The 21923-nt window shown below is 36.0% G+C and overlaps 4 protein-coding genes across 6 annotated transcripts; 1 reads left to right on the forward strand and 3 right to left on the reverse strand.

The window, feature by feature from the left end:
* Positions 1 to 1164: 1164 nt before the first annotated feature.
* LOC108215711 (probable serine/threonine-protein kinase PBL7) lies at positions 1165 to 4460 on the reverse strand. The gene is made up of 6 exons (XM_017388262.2): positions 4097 to 4460; positions 3254 to 3498; positions 3003 to 3138; positions 2239 to 2494; positions 2014 to 2146; positions 1165 to 1790 (listed from the first exon to the last, which is right to left on the reverse strand). Exons 1-6 carry the CDS (start codon positions 4272 to 4274, stop codon positions 1521 to 1523), a joined length of 1218 nt encoding a protein of 405 aa, XP_017243751.1. The 5' UTR covers positions 4275 to 4460; the 3' UTR covers positions 1165 to 1520.
* A 757-nt stretch (positions 4461 to 5217) lies between these two features.
* LOC108215919 (uncharacterized) lies at positions 5218 to 9766 on the reverse strand. Its single transcript, XM_017388547.2, has 10 exons — positions 9058 to 9766; positions 8098 to 8175; positions 7556 to 7597; positions 7373 to 7478; positions 6757 to 6824; positions 6633 to 6671; positions 6461 to 6565; positions 6292 to 6379; positions 5659 to 5705; positions 5218 to 5555 (listed from the first exon to the last, which is right to left on the reverse strand). Exons 1-10 carry the CDS (start codon positions 9673 to 9675, stop codon positions 5478 to 5480), a joined length of 1269 nt encoding a protein of 422 aa, XP_017244036.1. The 5' UTR covers positions 9676 to 9766; the 3' UTR covers positions 5218 to 5477.
* Positions 9767 to 10143: 377 nt separating this feature from the next.
* Positions 10144 to 15715, reverse strand: LOC108219489 (sec1 family domain-containing protein MIP3). Of its 3 annotated transcripts, none has more exons than XM_017392965.2 (8): positions 15580 to 15715; positions 15174 to 15290; positions 14870 to 15013; positions 14490 to 14639; positions 13356 to 13895; positions 11091 to 12599; positions 10931 to 10999; positions 10144 to 10766 (listed from the first exon to the last, which is right to left on the reverse strand). In XM_017392965.2, exons 2-8 carry the CDS (start codon positions 15219 to 15221, stop codon positions 10638 to 10640), a joined length of 2589 nt encoding a protein of 862 aa, XP_017248454.1. In that variant the 5' UTR covers positions 15222 to 15290; positions 15580 to 15715; the 3' UTR covers positions 10144 to 10637. The 3 variants fall into 3 exon arrangements, with proteins under 3 accessions (XP_017248454.1, XP_017248452.1, XP_017248453.1); XM_017392963.2 differs by having other exon boundaries at positions 15174 to 15296; positions 15580 to 15709; XM_017392964.2 differs by having other exon boundaries at positions 10384 to 10766; positions 15174 to 15285; positions 15580 to 15712.
* Positions 15716 to 17528: 1813 nt separating this feature from the next.
* Positions 17529 to 19949, forward strand: LOC108217475 (uncharacterized). The gene has a single exon (XM_064092217.1). The coding sequence runs from the start codon at positions 17529 to 17531 to the stop codon at positions 19947 to 19949; it is 2421 nt and encodes an 806-aa protein (XP_063948287.1).
* The last annotated feature ends 1974 nt before the right edge of the window (positions 19950 to 21923 follow it).

Genomic DNA, 21923 nt, shown 5'->3' on the forward strand with positions numbered 1-21923 from the left:
GGACCGTTCAATTTCAGATATTATATTACATGCGATTACAACGATCAACGGGAAGAATCGAGATTAGCAAAAACAAATAATAATCGCGAGTAGACGCGTGTCCCTCTAAGCTTAAATATTTCTCAGGTCACTATTGGTTCAATTTAATTTATTTTTTTGGGAAGTGATTCAATTTAAAATAATCCTCTGTTCTCATATCCGTTCTTTAATTATCCCTGGATATTTATAATATGATTTTCATTTATTATCAGTCATAAATTAATAGTTTGTTGATCATTTCTGATTTTTGAATTATTAAGAGTGTATTTATAGAGGTCGTCATTTTAAGAGCAAAATATTAATACAATGTTTTTAAACATCTATATCGTTGACATTACTCGTGGATATCTTAATTTGCGAAACTATGATGTTTATACGAGACACCAGAAAGAGTCAGCGTGCTACTACTTGGAAGGTAAAACAAAATAGTAGATAAAAATCTAACGTGTTTTCGAAAATATACAATATATTATCACCAACTTTCAATTTTTCTTCTTAAATTATTATTTGATTATTAAATTTCTTTTTATCTTATTATACAAACGTCTAATTCTTTATAAATGAACAATGAATTTACTTTCAATCAAGCCAACACGGCGTCGCCGCTGTAAAGTGTGTTTGTAAACTTCCAAGTTAAATTCAGGAAATAAATAAATAAGTAAATTTATGTATACATATACGTAAAAGTGAATGTTAAAGGCTTACCCATTATTAATCTTATTTTTCAGAAATAATGATTCATTTTTGAAAAAATAATTTTTTTTGTTTATTCTCTTCAAATAACGAATATGACCCAGCTCTTTGATATTCATATCTAAAAAAGTTATAAAAAGAATAAGAATTTATTTTTTGATATAAGTGGTTGCCAAACTGGGCCATAATACCCTGAATAGTATACAGCTTCATGGAGGTGCTTAATTTGTTGTTTTTTCGTATATATACTGTAATAGAAAATTCAGAGATAATTGTTGATTATATATGATAAAATAAAACTAATCCTTGTTTATCCCTTCTTCTAGCTGTTTTGATCAGTTCCAAAGATGAGATCATCGACATGTTTGTACTGCAAGATATCTTCGACGAAGACGAAGTACATCCGAAATTCAGGACATCGATATGACGCTATGGTTGTAGAAGCAAGTTGCTTCATGTTAAATTACTGATACAATGTCAAAGGAACAAGACAGAGATACCTTAACCAGTTTAAACAGGTTAGAATTGATTGATATACATGCTAGAATTAAAAAATAAAAATTAAACGATAAAAATATATTATAACCAACTCCTCTCTCTAATTTATAATGAAACTAGAAAGAAAGAGCACCTTGCAAATAAACTAAGAAGGATGTGACGGTAGAGCCGAGCTGTCTGGGCGTATGGGATTCGGCCCTTCACTCCAACGACAGGTTACATATGCAGCAGGCCGTTCATTCTGTGCCGATGAATGAATCCAGTGATGTAATTCCAATTTTAATTTGCTTTCATGCACTAGATTTGCTAAAGTCTGATGTCTTGGGAGATTGAGTAGTGTTAAAGCTAGAGCAGTTGCCTGCCTTAAGCCTGTGCTGCTTCACAAGAGGAACCAGAGATTGTACAACATCTGCCATTAGTGGCCGGTAATCTGCTTCTGGTTGTACGCACATTGCAGCTATGGCAGCTACCTGAACAACTTCCTTCATAGAGTACTGACCTTCCAGTTTTGGATCCATTATTGTTTCGACCTTCTCTCTATCAGTGAGCAGCGGCAACGCCTATTGTAAAGCAAATAGCAAGATGCAAGAAAATATAGTTTAGCTCCAGAGGAAATGATGAACTAAAATATAAGGGAAAACGAGTATGGACCTTATGCCAATAATATGATGAATTAAAAAATAAAAACAAAATGAATCAACTGAGGAGAATCACTTTTTGCTCTGAAATCAAAGTTCCATTCCAATTTCCAAGTCATCATGGTAAGCTAAAGTAGGAACCTACCCAAGCTACAAGAACGCATTCGCCAGGTGCTCTCTTCATATCAACTGGAACTCTTCCAGTAAGCAACTCCAAGAGGACAACACCATAGCTATAAACATCTGATTTAGTTGTCAGATGGCCAGTTAATGCATACCTGCATAATGCCAACACAAATTCATCCTCAATTTAGAAAACTGAACAACATTAAAAAAGAAAGAAAAGCGAACTTATAAATTCAGTTCTTACTCTGGGGCAACATATCCCTGGGTACCTAACACTCTGGTAGAAACATGTCCCCCAGCTTTGTCAGACCCAAGCTTGGCCAATCCAAAATCAGAGACTTTAGCATGAAAATTCCTGTCCAGAAGGATGTTGCTGCTCTTAAAATCCCTGTGAATGACTGGGGGAGTAATATGCTCATGGAGATATTCCAAACCTTTGGCTGCTTCTAAAGCTATTCTCAGCCGGATTTCCCACTTCAATGAAGAAACAGCACTAGAACCTGCACAGTTGAGTGTAACATCATCATAATTACTCCAGAGTTGAGAAACGTCAAATTATAACTGCCTTTTTGTATTGAATATTGAAATGACTTTATCATAGCTAACTGAAAAGCTATATTGGAACCTAACCGTAACAAATAAAACCGCAACAAACCAATTTTATTTTTAGTACAAACAGCTATATAATCTAATAAAACCAACACAAATTTGAGAATGACAATACATGATAATGATATACAAGGACAATATGAGTTTGGACTTTGGATGGAGCCAAATATCCTACATTGCAAGATTGCTTGATTGGATCCGCCATACTTAAAACTTAGAATTGATTCGTGAAAGCTAACTCGTGGTTTATATTCATACTATATAGATCATCTTATCCGAATAAGCACAAGATCTAGACCATCAATTAGTATGTGTTACACTAATTATTCCTGGTTATAGAACTTAAAGGACTGTTGATTAAATTTATATATTTTTGACAAAAACCAATAACCAACTTACCACCAATTCGATACAAGTGCTCCTGCAGACCACCATTTGCCATGAATTCGTACACCAGCAATTTATGGCTACTTTCAGAACAGTAACCAACCAAAGTCAGCAGATACGGACAACGTAAACGACTCAACAGTTCAACCTAAAATTCATAAAATCATCCACTCTAGGATCAGAATTTATTATAGAATAAACTAACTAGCATAAGTACAATAAATATGAAAAAAGATATAATAAAAGCTGAAGTGAGCCATAACCTCTACTTGGAATTCCTCTTCACCCTGCTTTCCAGCTCGATCCATCACTTTGACTGCAATCTTTCTCCCATTTTGCAGCACTCCGCGATAGACTAACCCAAATCCCCCATGTCCAATCAAGTTGGATTTAGTAAAACCGCCAGTGGCAGAATGCAGCTGCTTGAAAGTGAACAGCTGAAGTCCCTTCTCAGTAGTCACTTGAACATTAGCATAAGCTTTGGCATTATCCTCAGAGTCAGCCGCTTCTGTTAAAAAAACACACAACTTAATTACAAAGCATTAAAGAATCTCCTCTTGCACCGAGAGTTATTTTACCCTTCAAGACATGAAACATGAAGAAATTAATCCTAAAGACCAATCTCCAACACTAGAAGCCAGTACACGATCGTTTCAAGAATGAGAACAACAGATCTGCAATCACTAATAACACGCAGCAGAACAAATTCTTAAAAAGTGACATATTAATCAGGAATAACAATGTGTAAAACTTATAAACATTAAATTGTTAATCAAATTAGTATATATTGTTATGGCAATTGGTCCAGGCCCAATGATTGTTGATAACATACTACAGTCATTTATCCGCCTGCAGACATTATATCCCCTACATTCACATTAAAAATTCAGGCTTCATGCCTCAATATTCGTTTGTCGGGATATTTCAAGCAACTAACAACCATACCCCACCTCTAATTTATCCGAGTTGAGATATAACGAATTAGGTTCTACTGATATCTACTTGTCTCGGAAAGCAAAATTAATTTTTATACAAACAAACATTCGCAGAAAATAATTGAAAACACACAAACACACAGAGGAAAGAAACAATAGAAGAGAGCTGACTGGGAGTTTGGTGGTGATTAAGAGAGCGGCGCTTGGAGAGTTTGTTGGAAATGTAGCAGTAGTAACTCAAGGCTACCAACAAAGCAGTGAGCGATAGTGATGCCACTACGAATATTATAACCAGATCTGCTCTTTCTTTGCTCCTGTTGCTACTGTAGCTTTCCTCCTCCCCGTTCATCTTTTATAATTTCTAAAACCCTAGAAATATTTGGGAGCAGCAATCGACTGATTGTTTCTTCCAACTCGCGTGCTATTGCTCTTCTCACTATTCACTACTGTGTGTGAGTGTGTGTGGTATATACAGTGGTAGCACATTAAACTCATCTGTGAGTGTGAATCTCTCACTGTCTCGTTTTGTGCGCGGGAATACTTGCTCTTACACTCGTATAATTATATTATCATCATCATCATGCGCCGAAAATCTGGAATAAAAACTATTCGGTAGATTTAAAAATCGAAACTAATCCTGAATTTAATCAGAATCTAAAAATCAAATTAATCAATCAACCTACAAACCGAAACTAATCACGACCTAGAAATTAAAACTAATAAATCGCCACACATTTATGTTTAGTATTTGTCAATCGAATATTTTTTTGATAAAATTCAGTAATTTTTAACCTATTCAATGAATGTAATCTATAAATTGATAAAATAATTTTTTTAAATTTAATAAAGAATTTTTCAATTAATAATGGATACCTAGAATCTGATCATTATATTTTTGTCTTTTGTTATTATGTTTTGCTATAACTTTAAAAAATATCACTTGTAAGATTCCACATGAACTTTATATAATAAAAGGGGATCTGGATAATGGTCACACAATCTTGCCGAGAATCACGAGTAAACAGTAGTATGATTCTATCTGTGTTTGATAGCGAAGGTTTAATTTTTTTTATTTTTTTTTTTAATAATGAAAGACTTGTCACAATGCACATCTACTTTATTCAACTATAGCATGAATATAACTTGTAAACATAATAGCATGTGATTTTCAGTTAATGCTGTGATCACCATCTCGTGTACAAGCATTTCCATGTCCCTACACAGCATACGCTACACCTGATCATCCTACTTCCATCTTTATTCCAATCTTTGTTTTCCTGCCACTACAGGAGTAATTGCAAACTTGCTACTAGTATTTTTATTCATTACACAATATGTATATGACAAGTATTGATGCCCCGAATCAACGGGGATATGCTCAAAAAATTTAGCCTCGGTGCCATTTTTAATTTAAGATCCTCTAATTACACCAAGACGATGAGGGTGAGATTACTCTCTTCAATAAAAAGAAATACTGGTTTCCTAGTATTCTAACTTAAGAGAAAGAATTACAACAAAGGTAAAGAAATTAGTTCCATTTATCAGCACCCTGTCACCTCATTTGCATTTTGTTGTACCGATCGGCTGCTATTGATAATGATTGTATGGAGATCGGGTAAGACCGGCCCATCTGCACATTAGATGAGGATCATATCCAGTAAATTTAGATCCTAAGAAAATACTATTATTAAAAGCTTAACATGACAGCATTCAATCTGTGCAAACTGACTTACTGTGCTGCATAAATGAAATGTACCAACATATCCAGCAAATTTTGAACCTGAATCATTAGAGGGTAACATCTTTGTTAAGTAAAGAGAAATCGAGTGAAACGATATTCAGGTAAGTAATTTACATCCTATGTCCCAGCCATATAGTTATTTTTTGTTTTTTTTTTCAAAAGTTGCACTTGTACAACAATTAAAAGACTTGCCAACTCAAAATGACGGCCCTGGTAGCAATAATTAAGTAAGGTTGCAAGAATACTCTATTAGTACGAATTAGAGTACTTGAACTCTACTTATGATCTAAGACCCAAGTACCCAACCAACCCTGAAGATATAAAACTAACTGAACTGTACGCACACACAAACTATGGATCTCCTAAATAGTTTCACACAGTTGATCATCTGGACTATATCTGCTATTAGCACTATACTGGCACTAGAAAGAGAGCCCGGACAATATTGAATGTATCTATTATTCTCAGTTCAGAACATTAGACTTATATTTCACCAAAGGCACATGGAGCACCTACATCTGAAAGAATTTCAGGTCTTACCTTGAATGTTTATCTTTACAATCCTACAAGCAATCCCATTTTTAGCAAAATAAAAAATTAATGAAAAAAAGTGAGCACTGCTTACTCTTTTTTAATCCGGCTGGCTTTGCGAGCAAAAGCGCATTCACAAAAGCACCAACATTCTCACGTAATGCATCTTCTGAGAAACTTATCTGTTAAATAAAGGTTTCTTCAACAAATATGCACAAATTGTTTTTCATTGTAAAAACAAATATCAAGGAAAATTTAATTACCTTTCCAAGGCCTACATGCACAATTGCTGACTTGTCTTTTCTGAAATTAACATTTTGTTTTGCTTCTCTCACCACCCTTGAGAGATCAGTAGTAACAGTACCATCCTGTGTAAGGGCATCACAGAGTTATGGATCACTTAAAGGCCACACATGGAATGTATAAGAAACTCACCTTAGCATTTGGAGTAGAACGCCTAAGGATTTTCGATATCTGTACATAAAAGTGATACTCAAAAATCTCAACTGGAAAATGATTCAACTTATAGCACAGTTCAGTAGAATCTTAAAATACAGACCTCTTTTGAAACCCTAGACATTAACTGAGGGGTTGAGATGCATTTGTCAAAATCAACCTTAATACTGCCTGCATTCATAGACATAATTAGTTTAACAGAGTCTAGATGTAAACTTTAAATAGAGACAATGACATCTGGAAAGTTGATTTGCATCTATAAATCAAGATAATAGAAAAGCTTTCTTGTCTGCACGCGCAAAACACAGCCAATTTCTTTACTGTATAATAGTTTACATTTTATATCACAAAAATGTTGATATTTATATTTCACTCCTCAAAATGGACCCATATGAGCAAGTTACTATCAGAACAAAAAGTAAGGGTGTGCAGAAAGACCAATAGCACAGAGACACGAGATTAGATAAGCGTGTAGTATTTTATTGAAAGATATAATAATAATCTGTATAGTCTAAAAAGAATGTAACTGTAGTTTCCTTTAGTATTCTATATTCTAAAGATACTAATTCCTTCTCTCTTTTTCTTTAAATAAACATATCACTAATGATATCTTGTACAAGTCAGTCGTTTAAAATTATATAAACAAAATTTACAGCCATTTACCATTTATCAGCATACATTGAAGTCACCAAAAATGGTTAACAAGACTAGTGCATTACCATTTTTTATTCCCTCAATAAGGTCCTCCCCACCAACAACATCAGCTCCTGCAGCCCTGGCTTCATCTGCAGCACCTCCTTCAGCAAAGACAGCAATCCTGACAGGCTGAAATACAGATATATCAGTAATACATCAAATGAGTATTAACCAAACTTTAACTCTTCACCATACACCGAATGTACCTTTCCAGTTCCATGGGGCAGAGATGCGGTACCAATAAGTTTCTGCAGTTGTATACAAGAAAAAATATGAGAAACACTGACCCTGCAAAAAACTATGGACTATGAACCCCCCACCCCACCCCAAATTTATGCAAGAAAAAAATCATGTCAAAACACCAACATTCCAGCTGAATTGTTCAAACTAATAATGTTTAAGAAAGCAGAAATATGCTTGTGAAGCTTACAAAATATGCACCATTCTCTTCTCTGCACAATAATGTTCACAATAAGACAACCACGAGTACAAAGTTTATCTTGTATCAAAGATTTGTTTCATTATGTCGAATATATCAGATTCAGAATTAAGTGAGATTTAACCAGATGAAAAAGTCTACTACAGAAAGTAAAAAAGTTTTAAGAAGTTTACAGAAATAATGTGTTCCAGGCAAAATCATGGTAGAACTCCATAAATTTGAAGTGCATTAATCATTGCATCAACAGGAAAAACACTTTTCTTTATTAACATGCTTAAAATGCTAACTTTTCCGAGATCAAGTAATTACCAGATCTGTTCGACGTAGGTCAGGGGTCATCTTTACATGCGCTTCCAGAGTTTCATCGAACTTGCACTTGGTATTAGCCTGTAAAATCACTAATTAGAATACAGAAGATTTGTAGTTACTGATCTTTAAAAAAAAAAAGGAAGGGTCTAGCACATATAAGTACATACTCAAGCAAACAATAATAAATTATAATTCCAAACTGGTTTGGGGTAAATTTTGCGACTCAGACCAAACTGTCTGCAATTTAGGAAGCACTTCCTCTCTAAGAAATATAGCTACTAAAATAGGATTATTACAGAAGAAGACTAGGTGAGCCATGAGAGCAGTAAAAGCCAAATAGTGCGGAAAAATAAACCACGGGCTCTAGTTTAATTTCTTGTTATCTACAATATAGGTCCTTAAGGTAGCTGGATAACTGACACCCCCTTTTGAATGGACCTTTTAGGTTGCACTTGAGTAATTTAGTACCCGATTAATTTTGTACCCATCAAACTAATCATAACATTTGCCATCAGGCATACTCAACCAGTCAACAATACCAAGCTAAGATAATGAATTATCAAATACCATGTCATTGATTGCTGATATCTTGCCCAAGCTATTGAATTATACGGAATACATTTAAGTTCTCAGCTTAAGTCTTAAGCAACATCTAATGATGACATTTGCCTAGCATAAACTCAAATGCATATCTTATAAATCCACTATTTAGCTTTCATAAGAAAAACCCCGACTCCAAGAAATATAAAAAATCTACCAATACCATCTCCGTCATAGTTCATTGACAACAGAACTTCAAAAACATACAACATATGATACAATGACCCCTAGTTCATTAGGATTCACAGTTTAGAAGCCAATTATAATCATCAAATCAAATACAATACATTAGAAGCAAGTTCAAAACTTAATCATATATTAGAAGAAATTATTTCCAAGTAATCAAAATCAAACACAAACCTTCAGAAGATGAATTGCTTCTTTAAGATCATAAATCACCTTCTCCTTCGCCGCCTTCTTCTCCACATCCTGTTTGATCAAAGTCGGGAACGGAAGCTTCTCCTCTTCGTAAATCCTAAACACTCTCCTCCTCACTCTCTCCTCATTCTCCCTATTTCGCATTTCCACATTCTCCCGACTCTCATTACTCTCCTCCTTCCTGTCCTCAGGCAATGGCGCCACTCTAGTCTGATACGACACTGGAGCCATATCTTTCACATACCGAAAGTCCTCTCGACTCCACACCCCCGCATTCCCCGCATCACTCTCATTTTGCCATTCAGAGCCCCGAAATTGAGGGTTTTGATTTTGATTTTGATTTTGAGTTTGAATTGGTGGCTCGGTCGGTTCGGGTTCGGGTTTGGGCTTAACCGGGTAAGAAATGGTTTGTGGGACTACCGGTTGGGAGTATCTGGAAGGTTCGGGAGGCTGTGACTGTGATTCGTCGGAGTTAGGGTTAAGGTTGGGAGAGTCGATTTGGGAACAGAGTGATCTGAGAGAAGTGTGGGACCGGAGGAGTTGGGCCAGTGGGAAGTAATTGCGGCGAGATTGAGAGATCAGGTGTTTGATGGCCGCCATTGATGCAGAGCTTGAAACTGAACAGAGGTTTATGAACGATGTAGACGAGGGTTTTAAGTACAAAAATGACCTAGTTTTATTAAATGTTTTTAGTTTAATAAATTAAGAAAATTTACGACTTTGATTCAATTTATGAACAAAAAATGAAAGGTCAGTAGTAATTCTGCAATTTTGGTGCTGTTATTTTTTGTTTAAAGAATTTTGTTGAATATAATTTCTGTCATTTATTGTGTATCAAGTATTGCTAACATGATTCGAAAATTCAACATTTTGATTTCATAACTAAAACTATTTTAATTTTTAAAATTAGAAAATAATTTCTAGAGAATTGATGTGATATTTAAAACTATTTCTTAAAAGTAATTTATGAGAAAATAAAATAAAAATTAGTTTTAAAAATAATAATTTAATAACTCGAATTTCATTAAATTATTAACTTAGTCAAATGACATTTTTGGATAAGAAAAATTGAAAGTGGGATTCAGTTTCATCTGAAATCATTGCCATTCAAATATAATACAAAATTGAGATATGAAATAATATCTTAAATCATGTCATTTCAAAATAAAATTAATATTATATTTCAGTAAAATAAAAACTAAACTAAATAATAGCTAAAATTTACGAGTCTTCACTCTTAGTTATCGTATATGTAGACCTCTGTGTTCTATTGTTTTCTCAAAGTCATCTTTCGGCAGATACAAGGCAGATATAAGGAGCCTAGCTCTGTGTCAATTACGTTCAAATTTTGTTCTTTCTACATTCCCGGTGACTTCTGGTCTCTTGCTGGATAGGTAGAGAGAGATGGGCCATGACTAATTCATCTTCTGGCACAAACTTGAAGAGTATATCAAGCATCATATTCAGTCTGCATGTACATCAAACTTCAGGAGTATATATGATGCAGGGATGAATGATCCCCCTACTGAAGAATTGCAAAACTGCCACTAATAGTTACAGGCCTAAGTGTAGCTCGACTCTCCAAGAAGCAACTCAAACATGTCATTCGGAGTTAAAAGAGTTGTTCCACCAAGCATAAGTTCTATATCTGGCCTTCCGCTGTCAGACAGTGCCTCCTGGGCTTCACGAACCTAAGATTGACAAGGGACAGGTGTCTCAGAAAAACCAACCGACAGAGATAATATACAGTACAAAAAACAAACTACATAGTTTCCTTTTACAATTATGGAAGGGGGATTTGGGTGAGAAGAAGTCGGGAATTATGAATACATATATTAGAGTTTGAGTTTCAAACCTCAAGAGCACTAATACCGCCGACAACGAAGACCAAAATAACACTTTGGTCAGCAAGAGTTGGTTTTGCCTACAAAATTAGAAACCGGAAAATTATCATATATAAGCAATCAGAAAGATAGCTGACTTTATAAAGAATAAAGGAATGTTCTGAATCTTACCTGTCCTAGTCCGAACCTTCCAAACCCGCTTTTAAAGAGTCGCCCGACGGTAGAGGAATGGTATTCCATGCCAGGTATATCATACTTGTTCAATACCCTTGTTAAAATCTTATGTAGCAGTCCTTTGCTAGAATAGAGATCTCCACTATAGTTACTTTCAGAGCCCAGCGTAGGTGATATAGTTGTTTTTAAACCGGATAACTTGTGAAGAAATTTGAATAGATTATCAACCCTATCACGCAAATCTAACTTCAGCTGCATGTCACTATAAACTTCATTTTTATTATTATCCTCGTCACCCCAAGCACCCCACTGATCATCATCGAAGTCATCAATTTGCTCTGAAGACTCTTCATTCGTTTGCTTTGTTTTATTTTTCTCTATATTAGCTTCAAGTTCTTTCGCAAGCCCATGAAGAAATTTTAACTTTCCTGCTTCTGGATTCTCAAGAATTGCATCGACAATAGCTTCTTTCAGAAAGTGTTCCTCCTGCCATGAAAATGGCCCGCCAGATCCAGATGTCGGAAAGTTTTCACCCGCCAATATATATCCAGAAATCGTAAGGAGCAAAGCATCTTGAAAGGAAATGAGTCCCTGTGATGAACCAGCCTTATTTCCTTGTGATCGCAGTAAACAGCTCTTGTTAATAAGATCACTCATTTGGGCGGCAAGGCTCTGGCTGGTGTCTCCAGCATTGACAGTTAAGATTTTCTCAGCACTGGCAAAAGCATCCCACTTAGCAGAATGGCTTTCTTCCATGGCATGTAATGTCGCCGCTGCTATTTGAATAATTCCTTTGTTTCTAATTAAAGAAGACTGGCTTTTGGCTAGTGCTTTTATCATATTTCGCAACTCAGCTTTTGAAGGAAGACCGGGACGAACCTTCACATTGCCAGACACGTTTTCCTTGCGCAGAGTTTCTAAAAGCCACTTTTTTATCAGCATAGTCCCATCTTTTGTTTTTCTGTCCAGTAAGGCTTCTAAATATGGAGTTCCATTAAAATTGTCAGTGGAGACAAAGGATCCACTAAGTAGCTCACTGTCTGAAGAAAAGGACTTCTCGCCTTGATGTTTTTTACTGAGATCACTATATTCGGTTATCTGAGAATCTGATTTATAAGAATTCCACCCTTGTAAAAAAGCTTCAATGCTGTTCGACAGCCCAAAGTTGTTGCTGGAATCCTCTTCATTCAAAATATCTGCCAACGGAATCTTAACATCAAGGGGATCACGTCTTAGCTTCTGAGGAGCATCTTTCAGTTGAGATTGCGAGCCCTTACTTTGACTGGAGGAATTGTGCTGCCTACGAGGTAAGGATGAATATATACGACCGGCAAGTGAATCTCCATGAGAGCAGGGGGTGAGCAGATCAAGGGTACGATCCATGAGCAACAGCCCTGCTGTGCGTTTACGACGACCTACGTCATACAGACTAGACATGTCTGTCAAAAGCTTTCCAATGGTTTTTGATAAACCACCAAGGGAAAAAATCTCCAGTTTCAGATCCATCTACAAGAAGGGGAAAACATGCTGCTCTTATGCCACTATATTATCAAAGCTATCAAGTATGACCCAAAGACCAAGTTGTCAAAACAAGAAACTCTAGAGAACAAAGGAACATAAAAAGCGTAAAAATTCAGATGAAACCCACTATAACTGATAAGAAAAACCATGTCAATGCCTATAGTTTAGCAAGTGAAACTTACCAAGGCCATCAATAGAGACGAGATACCCATCCTAATTTTATTTTACTTGAAATTTCCAGCTAATTGGTGATTCAAATATCAGCAGAAGTAGTCTTTTATCAGTTCCATTTCCAGTGATATTGGCAACACACTGTATAGTTGTTTGACATCAACGCTTGTTATGGTTATTGGTCTGGAGTTAATCATTTAACTTCAACTGTGGCAACTAGCACAATGTGTGGCATACAGGTAAACAAGGGTGGTAGGTGGTGGATTTGCTGTTCATTGTATGACGAGGACGAGGAAAGCAAGTGACAATAAAAGAGAAATTTATATTTATTTAGCAAACAACCAACTTCTATAATTATTTAGCAAACAACCAACTTTGAAGATATTATTATAATAGTAGTCGTACGCATTTTAGTTGTATAAATAAAGAAAGTAGCCTTGTTCAGCAAATGTTAGACAAGTAATATAACGTTAGACAAGTAATATAAATGTTAGACAAGTAAGCAATCATGTAAAACTTCAGATACTTAGCAGCAGGGAAAGATATTACTTGTGCAGAAAAATTAATTACCTTAATGGCCAGATGATACAAAAGTTGTGCAGTAAGAGATGCCCCAGGAGGGATATCCTCACTATAAGAATCCAGCTTGGTACTTAATGGTGGCAATCCAGGGCTAAGGGAATTCTCATGCTGGGTACAAAGAAATGATTCAGTTACTGTTCCTTCCGAAGGTAAGACAAAAACTCTCGGTGAGAAGGGACACAATATCATTGGGAAGTGGAGCACAGAAACAACCAACTTTTGTCCTTCAGATTCTTCATGCATTGTTTGAGCATTTCCGGATAAGTCTTCAGCATTTGAAATGGACCCGAAGTTTGAAATACCTTCTTCAGTGGGTGGAAGTTGCGCCCACCCTTCCTCTTCAGTGGGTGTGAGTTGTGCCCACCCTTCCTCTTCAATGGAACTTTCCTTCAGCTCAGTATCTACTGGCAGTTGAGATTTTGTCTCAGATCTCTTGTTCAGCTCCATATAATCTTGAACAAGTAAAGTTTCATATTCGTGAAAGGCGTCTGGCCCTAGAGGGGAATCGGGATACGTTGAGTGGGCAACCTGCATTTGTATGTGTATGTATAAATACAAATTTGTAGCCAAAAAAACTTATTGTTATGAAATTTGAAAAAGAAGTTAAGACAGTGGTGTATCCTAGAATTGTATACAACCACTGAACCACATTATCAAAAAAAAGGAATATAATGCCACCAAACAGTTTGGCCGTGTAAAGTGCTGGAGAGACCCAAGTGGCAGTTTGTTAAAATGCAACTAGCATATATGGTAATATAGATATGCAAACATTCATGTTGATCTGTTATATTAGTAACTTAGACATGCAGGGCAACTTTAGGGACTGAGAAGATTGAACAATCGAAGAATAAAAGATTGATTCACTGACAAAAACATGTAATAATAATAATAATATATCTCATTACAAACAAAGCATTCTCGACAGAGATCTACTAATAGCTAACCCACACCCGAACATGTAAAACTGCGCATATGTTTGAAGAATGTAATTATCAATCCTTACCAAAGATCGCTATCATAAGGTTGGATTCACTTACTAATGCTGAGCACCTTAAAAATATCGTAATTGAAAAAGAGTCAGATTTCTCTAATCAAAAGTGTATAAATTAATCATACAATTACCTCTGAAATAGACGTATATATTGTGCACTGCCAGACACTTTGATGGGTGCTTAGACAACGTAAAATGTAACGATGTGCATCACTTAAAAGACGTGTTGTGATGACTACAATTTTGCTTTCAGGATCAAATTGAGAATTCCAACCAGCCACCTAAAAAAAGGATCTGACCATTAGTAACAAGATAACATTTCCGCCACATTATGAAATAACACTAAAATGAAATCCTAAAAGCAGGTTGTAGCTGGTAATCCAACCATTATAGCATGTCTCTGTCAATCAGCTTTAGTTCTAGTTTAAGGTATATAAAGTGCCGGCATTTAGTAATTAAAAACTAGATTTAACCAATAAAACATAATGTATCAATAGAAATTTACTCTCACCACATCAAGGGGAGACATATTTTCCAAGCTGCAAATGGCTTGAACACCAAGTTCCAGCAACAGCGGGAATGCCCCGAGAAGCTGGAAACTCTCTGTACATCCAGCATCCAAATATATAATTGCGCCTTTTATATCTTCCGATATCTGAAATTGACGAATATATCTTCATCAGCAACGCTAACATCCAACATCTCAGATAATCATCCATCAACACCACAATCACATAGATCAAATCACACTACTTCACCTTCACTTATCACAGCACAAATTAAATAACAAGCAATGCAATTGACATACGACTTACTTGTCGGATAGAATCAAGGCAACAATGGATGACATTGACCAAAGCCATACACTCAGTTCCTGAGTTCCTCAATCAGCATATAGTCTTCGGAAGATGCCACGGTTCATTAACTCTGCACTAGAACTATCCGCATTTCAACACGAGAATGTCGAAAGTTCAATAACAAATTCAACAAACTATCCTCATATAATCACTTAACAAATAACACAAGTCTTTGCTACAAGGCCAACTATATATACAGAGACATATATTTAATATAACTTCCCCATGATCATTTCGGTTAGATTCAATTGGAAATTACAATACTTCATGTTTCAACAAAATAACAACGAGAAATTTGTGTAATGAATGAATTGTGAATGACCGGATGCGAGATAAGTAGAGAATGATTCGGCGAGAGGTTTACCGATATCTGAAAGTTGCGCCGGAAAGATAAAATCGCCGGTGAAGAGATCGGAAAATGGTTTACCCGATTGGAGGCTCGGAGATGAGGAGGGGTATGCGTGAGAATAAGGTCTCGCAATATCAGACACGACCCGAACTCGACCCGAACCCGACCCAAACCCGTAACCCGATTTACTGAGACAAAACCCGAAAGTGACCCGAAAATCACCCGTTTTGACACGAAATGGACCCGACATGACCCGAAATTCTAATTTCGTTTCTAATAACTTCAATTTACAGTTTTATTCAATTTTAAGTGATTTTAACTTGACCCGAAATCGACTCGAAATTGACCCGATTGCTGACACGAACACGACCCGATACCCGAAACTGCCACCCTACGTGAGATGGAGACGAAGATATCAAAACGACACCACTTCTGACCCACGTCTAACTAAATTAAGGCATCGTTTGGGTTAGCTTAAAAAAAGTGAATTCTTGCTTAAACTAAAGAAGTGGACATATTTTGTATTATTTTTAAAAGTTAATTATCTGATTGTGTACTCACTTCACACCAATATATCGTGTGGGCTGATAGAATATATTTTTATATATATTCTATATGATTTTATTCTCATATTTAATTATATTTTGCACTGATTTGGATATTTATTTAATATATTTTAATGTTTTATTGTAGGAAATAAAGAATTCTAAGTTGAGAAGGATTTGGAGATAAATTAGCTATTTTGGAGCTAATTTCTATTAAAATTCGGATTAATTGGGTTCTACCCGATTTCTGCACTGTTTGGCTCATAACTTGAGTTCTGGATATCGGATTTGGACGATCTTACAGCCCACGCGAAGCTCTTGGAATTTCCTTTTATTTAGAAGGGGTCCAGTAAGCAAAGTCCAACTGGAAAAGCCCGAAAACAGAACAGAAAAGAAAGCTGCGAATTTTGAGAGAGAATCCTTGTTGGTTTTGGAGTTCTATTTTGTATATTGATTTAAAATATTAGAAAGACTTTTATTATAGAAATAGGATCAGATTTTATGATGAGAAGATTACTATTAGAATAGACATTAGTTACTTACGCTACTTTTACAGAGGGTTAGGTTTTTCTTCTCTTCTCTTCATACGTTGTTCTAGACATTATTTTCTCCATTAATAGAAGCTTTGAGGTATTTCTTGATCATCTCTTGTTTACTTGTTAATGTTTTATATGGCTCTCTTTATTATTCTTGTTGCTTTTACTTTCGCTACTATGTGTGAGTAGTTCCATTCTAGGACGGAAGGGGAGCCATGTTTGCACCATTATAATGCTTTATTTTCATTAATGGTTTAATGGGTAACGTGTAATTCTAGTCTATATGTCTTGATGTTTGATCTGTGTAATTGGCCAATATCATAGATTGATTGTATGCAAATAGGAGTACAAGATCGAGATATGTACTTACTAGAGGCACACATAAGATTAGCGGGACTGAAATTGAGTGCGAGAGTATCAATGGATTCCCGAGAGTGTTAATGCTTGAGAGAGATTAACAATTGCTCTAATTACATGACTTGTTGAATTATTATATGAATAGCTATTTTGGTGTAAGCATGGTGAACCTGAATTGTCCTAGACTTTAGTTAATTGATATAAATCATCTTTATATTGCATTATTTAGTTAGTAAAAAAATCTTAAATATTCGTCTGTCTTGTGAAACAATTTGTGATGATCGGATTAAGATTCTTGAAACTTGTCTCCCTGTGGATTCGACCCGTACTTGCTAGTCTCTGTTTACAACAGGCACTGTGCACTTGCGGTAGATATAAATTTACACATCAAGTTTTTGGCGCCGCTGCCGGGGAGGCGCTAGTTTTCTATAGATTTTAGTTTGATTATTTAGATTGTTTCCTTTGTCTCATTGGAGCTTTAGTTCCAACTGAAGCTGTTTTCACTGTTTTCCTTGTTTAGTTGTTCATGCCCAGGTCTACAGGAGACGTGGAATCAACTACTCCTGATCCTGATTTTGACACTACTCTACAGCAATATCTTGATCAACGAAAGAAAGGGAAACAAGGGTCAAAGATTAAAATGGGTGATCTTCCTATTAAATCTTTGAAGAATTATTCGCAGCCCTCTCCGAGTGGTGTGCCTACTGGCATTGCTATGCCAAATATTCAAGCAGCAAACTTTGAGATCAAACCGGCGTTGCTCACTATGATCCTACAGAATCAGTTTGCTGGTCTTCCAACTGAAGATCCTACGCTTCACTTGCAAAGGTTTCAACAGCTCTGCTCTACCATCAAGTTTCAGGGAGTCACTGCAGATCAAGTGAAAGTTATGTTGTTCGGGTTTTCTCTTCGTGATGAAGCTCAGAAGTGGTTGAATGATATTAATGTGACCGAGTGGGATGCAATTGCTCAAGCCTTTCTCACTGAGTATTTCCCTCCCAACAAAACTAATGATTTGGTTGACAAGTTGACCACTTTCAAACAAGAATATGATGAAACTCTTAAGGATGCATGGGACAGATTCAAAGATATTCAACGCTCGTGTCCTCATCATGGTCTTGAGAAGCGGTTTCTTCTCAAGCGTTTCTATTATGGTCTTGACTCCGAGACGAAGAGCACGGTAGATAATGCTGCAGGTGGTGTTTTTCTAGACAAAGGAGTTGATGATGGTTATGCCTTTCTTGCAAATCTAGCTGCAAATCACTTCAATAACCCGAGAGCACCTAAGAAAGGGGGTAAACTTGAAGTAGATGCTTATTCTCTTTTATCATCTCAACTCGCAACATTGACACAAGAGATTCACTCGTTGAAAACTTCACAAGCCTCTAATACTCAACCTATGAGTATTAATGCACTACCTTCTATGGCTCCTATGAATAATCAGGTTTGTGAAGTATGTGGTATTCAAGGACACCTTGGTAATGATTGTTTGTACAATGTTCAGAATGCACAGAATTTTCAGATGGAGCAGGCAAATGCTTTTCAGCAGAGGCAGCAATATAATCCGTACTCCAACACTTACAATCCGGGGTGGAGAGATCATCTTAATTTCTCCTACAGGAATAACAATGGTCAAAATCCTCCTCCAAATCAGCAGCAACAATATCAGCATCCTCAGCAACAACAATATAGGCCTTCTCAAGGGCCTATGAACCCTCCTGGATTTCAGAAACCTGCTCAACAACATGCTCATCCATCTAGCCCAGCTGCACAACCTGATCAGACGCAAGAGATGTTAAAGTTGTTGATGCAAGAAATTAAAGACATGAAAGTTCACAATAAGATGATGGAGACTCAGATTGCACAATTAGCCAGCTCTTCAACTACAAGGCAACTTGGTTCTTTACCATCTCAACCAACTCATTCAAAGGAGAATATAAGTGCTATTGCTTTGAGGAGTGGTCTCACATATGATGGTCCTCCAATGCCTGTGGATGATGTGATTGATGAGAAAGAAAAGGAAAGCTCCAATGATGATAAGGTGAATGAAGCTGTTGATTTAACAAACAAGGGTGGAACTGAAGGAAGCAAGAATGATGATACCGAGAAGACTGTTAGTGCTCCTCCACCTTTTGTGCCTAATCTGCCATTCCCTAGCAGGATGAACAAGACAAAGGTAGATCAACAGTTTGGTAAGTTTATGAAACTTGTCAAAAATCTTGAGGTAACAGTTCCTTTCACTGATTTAATTTCTCAAGTTCCATCATACGCAAAGTTTCTAAAGGATATTCTTACAAAGAAACGATCTTTTGGTGAGGTGGAGACAGTTGCTTTTACTGAAGAATGTAGTGCTGTTTTACAAAATAAGTCTCCACCTAAACTTAAAGATCCTGGAAGTTTTTCAATTCCATGTCACTTGGGTGCATTATTTATTGACAAAGCTTTATGTGACTTAGGCGCTAGCGTCTCTGTTATGCCTCTCTCCATTTTTCAAAAACTAAACATGGGAGATCTTAAATGCACACAAATGACATTACAAATGGCAGACCGTTCTATAAAATATCCTTTGGGTATTTTAGAGGATGTGCCTGTTAGAGTTGGAAAATTTTACATTCCTGTAGACTTTGTGGTTTTGGACATGGAAGAGGATAGTCAAATTCCCATTATTTTGGGTAGACCATTTCTCTGTACTGCTGGTGCTGCTATTGATGTCAAAAATGAGACATTAACTTTGTGTGTAGGGGATAATAAGAGTACTTTTACACTAACATCTGCTCTTAAGTCCCCTATGCTTGAGAATACTTGTTGCAGGATAGATGTCATTGATGCAATTGTCCAAGATGAGCTACCACAGGTTTTACTAGATGATCCATTGGAAGCAGTCCTTATGCTTGAAGCTTACGAAGGAGAAGGACACGCTGAAATTGATTCACTGAAAATGCTCTAGAGACGAGACTTAGACTAACTTAATTCTTGAGTTTTATCTATGAGTCGAGTGTAGAATTTTGATTATTCCCTTTTAAGCTTAGAGTATGTAAATCTTAAGTTTAGGGGAGTTTTAGGATGTATATGCCTTTCTTAAAAAAAAAAAAATTGAAAAAAAAATAGAATAATGCAAATAAAGTATCGAGTACTCCTTTGAGATCAACGGGTGGTAAATTTTGAAAAGAACGATCCATGTACTTGTGCTGGTATTAAGTGCAATTGTACTAGAAAAAAATTTCTTGGTGACTTTTCATAACCCTTGATTACTGGAGAATTACTTGACTTAAAAAAAAAGAGAAAAAAGAGAAAAAAAAAAAAAGAGCTAGCAAAGTCTTATGGTGGTCGTAACTCACTTACCCTGAGAAGCGTCCCGACCTTAGACCGAGCTTGAAAAAAAAATCGAAAAAAATTGGAAAAAATAAGAGAGGCATAGAAGTTCTTTTACGACCCTGAGCAGTAGTTGACTCTAATGTAACGAAGTGTTTAAGCATTATTCTGATTAACGACTCATGGTTAAGACTCTGTTGAAGTTTGTTGGTCTCTGTTTTATTTCAGTAGAGAGCATGTTGAGCACACACGATGCACTCCGTACTTGCAGTGGAAGAGTTGCTTGACTAATGTGTGAGATAGATGAATGCCTTGATTGTTGCATATTCTGAGGATATATATTGACGAGGTTGATGCTTTCATGATTTGTTTTTAGACATATTCATTTAGTTTGCATTCATATTAGTTGCATGTTTGAGACTTGGTAGAAAATAATGAATTTTGTGGGTAGATTCATTATAAACCCTCACGAGACAAAACTCGTCCTACTAGGGCTGCCTAGGGGTTTAACGGCTTGTTGCATACGCTCAATGCAATCGTGTCATCTACGAAAATGGTGTTAGTTAGTTAGGACTTAGATTTTATTTCGCTTATTTGCCCGAGGACGTGCAAAAGCTTAGTGTGGGGATGTTTGATAGAATATATTTTTATATATATTCTATATGATTTTATTCTCATATTTAATTATATTTTGCACTGATTTGGATATTTATTTAATATATTTTAATGTTTTATTGTAGGAAATAAAGAATTCTAAGTTGAGAAGGATTTGGAGATAAATTAGCTATTTTGGAGCTAATTTCTATTAAAATTCGGATTAATTGGGTTCTACCCGATTTCTGCACTGTTTGGCCCATAACTTGAGTTCTGGATGTCGGATTTGGACGATCTTACAGCCCACGCGAAGCTCTTGGAATTTCCTTTTATTTAGAAGGGGTCCAGTAAGCAAAGTCCAACTGGAAAAGCCCGAAAACAGAACAGAAAAGAAAGCTGCGAATTTTGAGAGAGAATCCTTGTTGGTTTTGGAGTTCTATTTTGTATATTGATTTAAAATATTAGAAAGACTTTTATTATAGAAATAGGATCAGATTTTATGATGAGAAGATTACTATTAGAATAGACATTAGTTACTTACGCTACTTTTACAGAGGGTTAGGTTTTTCTTCTCTTCTCTTCATACGTTGTTCTAGACATTATTTTCTCCATTAATAGAAGCTTTGAGGTATTTCTTGATCATCTCTTGTTTACTTGTTAATGTTTTATATGGCTCTCTTTATTATTCTTGTTGCTTTTACTTTCGCTACTATGTGTGAGTAGTTCCATTCTAGGACGGAAGGGGAGCCATGTTTGCACCATTATAATGCTTTATTTTCATTAATGGTTTAATGGGTAACGTGTAATTCTAGTCTATATGTCTTGATGTTTGATATGTGTAATTGGCCAATATCATAGATTGATTGTATGCAAATAGGAGTACAAGATCGAGAGATGTACTTACTAGAGGCACACATAAGATTAGCGGGACTGGAATTGAGTGCGAGAGTATCAATGGATTCCCGAGAGTGTTAATGCTTGAGAGAGATTAACAATTGCTCTAATTACATGACTT

The sequence above is a fragment of the Daucus carota genome, chromosome 4, assembly GCF_001625215.2.
Source record: "Daucus carota subsp. sativus chromosome 4, DH1 v3.0, whole genome shotgun sequence".
NCBI lineage: Eukaryota > Viridiplantae > Streptophyta > Magnoliopsida > Apiales > Apiaceae > Daucus > Daucus carota.